The sequence below is a fragment of the Penaeus monodon genome, chromosome 29 (assembly GCF_015228065.2).
Source record: "Penaeus monodon isolate SGIC_2016 chromosome 29, NSTDA_Pmon_1, whole genome shotgun sequence".
NCBI classification, from domain to species: Eukaryota; Metazoa; Arthropoda; class Malacostraca; order Decapoda; family Penaeidae; genus Penaeus; species Penaeus monodon.
In genome coordinates this window covers 30,959,139-30,959,929 of record NC_051414.1, presented here as the reverse complement: position 1 = coordinate 30,959,929, position 791 = coordinate 30,959,139, and the positions used below count along the sequence as shown (strand labels likewise).

The window sequence follows — 791 nt, the reverse complement described above, 5'->3', positions numbered from 1 at the left end:
CAGACTGGCTAACAGCTACTTTTACAGAGCTTTAATTCTTTTAGCTTGAGAACTGTCTTCACAAAGATCAAACTGTGGAAGGCAAGTGTAATAAGCGGTAGTACATACAAAGCCCTTTCACATCTCACAACAGCAGATTGATACAACAAACAGCTACGGCGTGATTAGCTCACTAATTTTTTTTGGCTACCTTCAAGGTTGAACTTGAGGCCCCAGCGCTCCGACTCATACTGAAGCCAGGTTTTTTCTGCTTCAATAGAACGCTGGCCTGACGAAGAGGGAACCGTGGAGAGAAATCATTAAAATGGTACTGGCAAGGGGGAAATTACTAATGAACTTGCTTGCTTGCTTTAAATTTTTTTCTCTACAATCCTTGCACTTCTGGCCTTTAATAAAGTATTCTCTTCTCACATTCCTTGCTTTGCATTGTGGAAAGAAAAATTGTGTGGCTCCCTCCTGGAATTTCTGATTATCCTTATCCATCCTTTGGTCCAGACTGAGGTGTAGATGTACTGTAGGGTTTGGTATGGATGTAGATCTGTGCATGTGCATGTGCTTGTAGGTTCTGCCAGTTAGTACATCTGAGTGTATGTGAACAGATGTTCCTCTTTTGTTTTAGCGTAACAACTGCTTTAACACATAAAACAAAGTGTATCCGACATCTTTCCCTCTGATCTCAGAAATTTATATTCATACATATTTTCCTAGAATTTTAAATACCATACAAAAAATGCTCATTTTGGAAATGTGATCTACTTTGAGTTTTATTTAAATTATCAAAAAGATATTAC

The 791-nt window shown here is 38.3% G+C and overlaps 1 protein-coding gene across 1 annotated transcript in view; it reads right to left on the bottom strand.

Annotated features, from left to right (window-relative positions):
• Nucleotides 1-791, bottom strand: part of LOC119592143 — a gene marked incomplete in the record, with an annotated part of 95,275 nt that overhangs the window by 15,844 nt on the left and 78,640 nt on the right. The window contains 1 exon segment of the mRNA XM_037940961.1: nucleotides 191-268. Within this exon segment, the coding sequence (XP_037796889.1) occupies nucleotides 191-268 (78 nt within the window).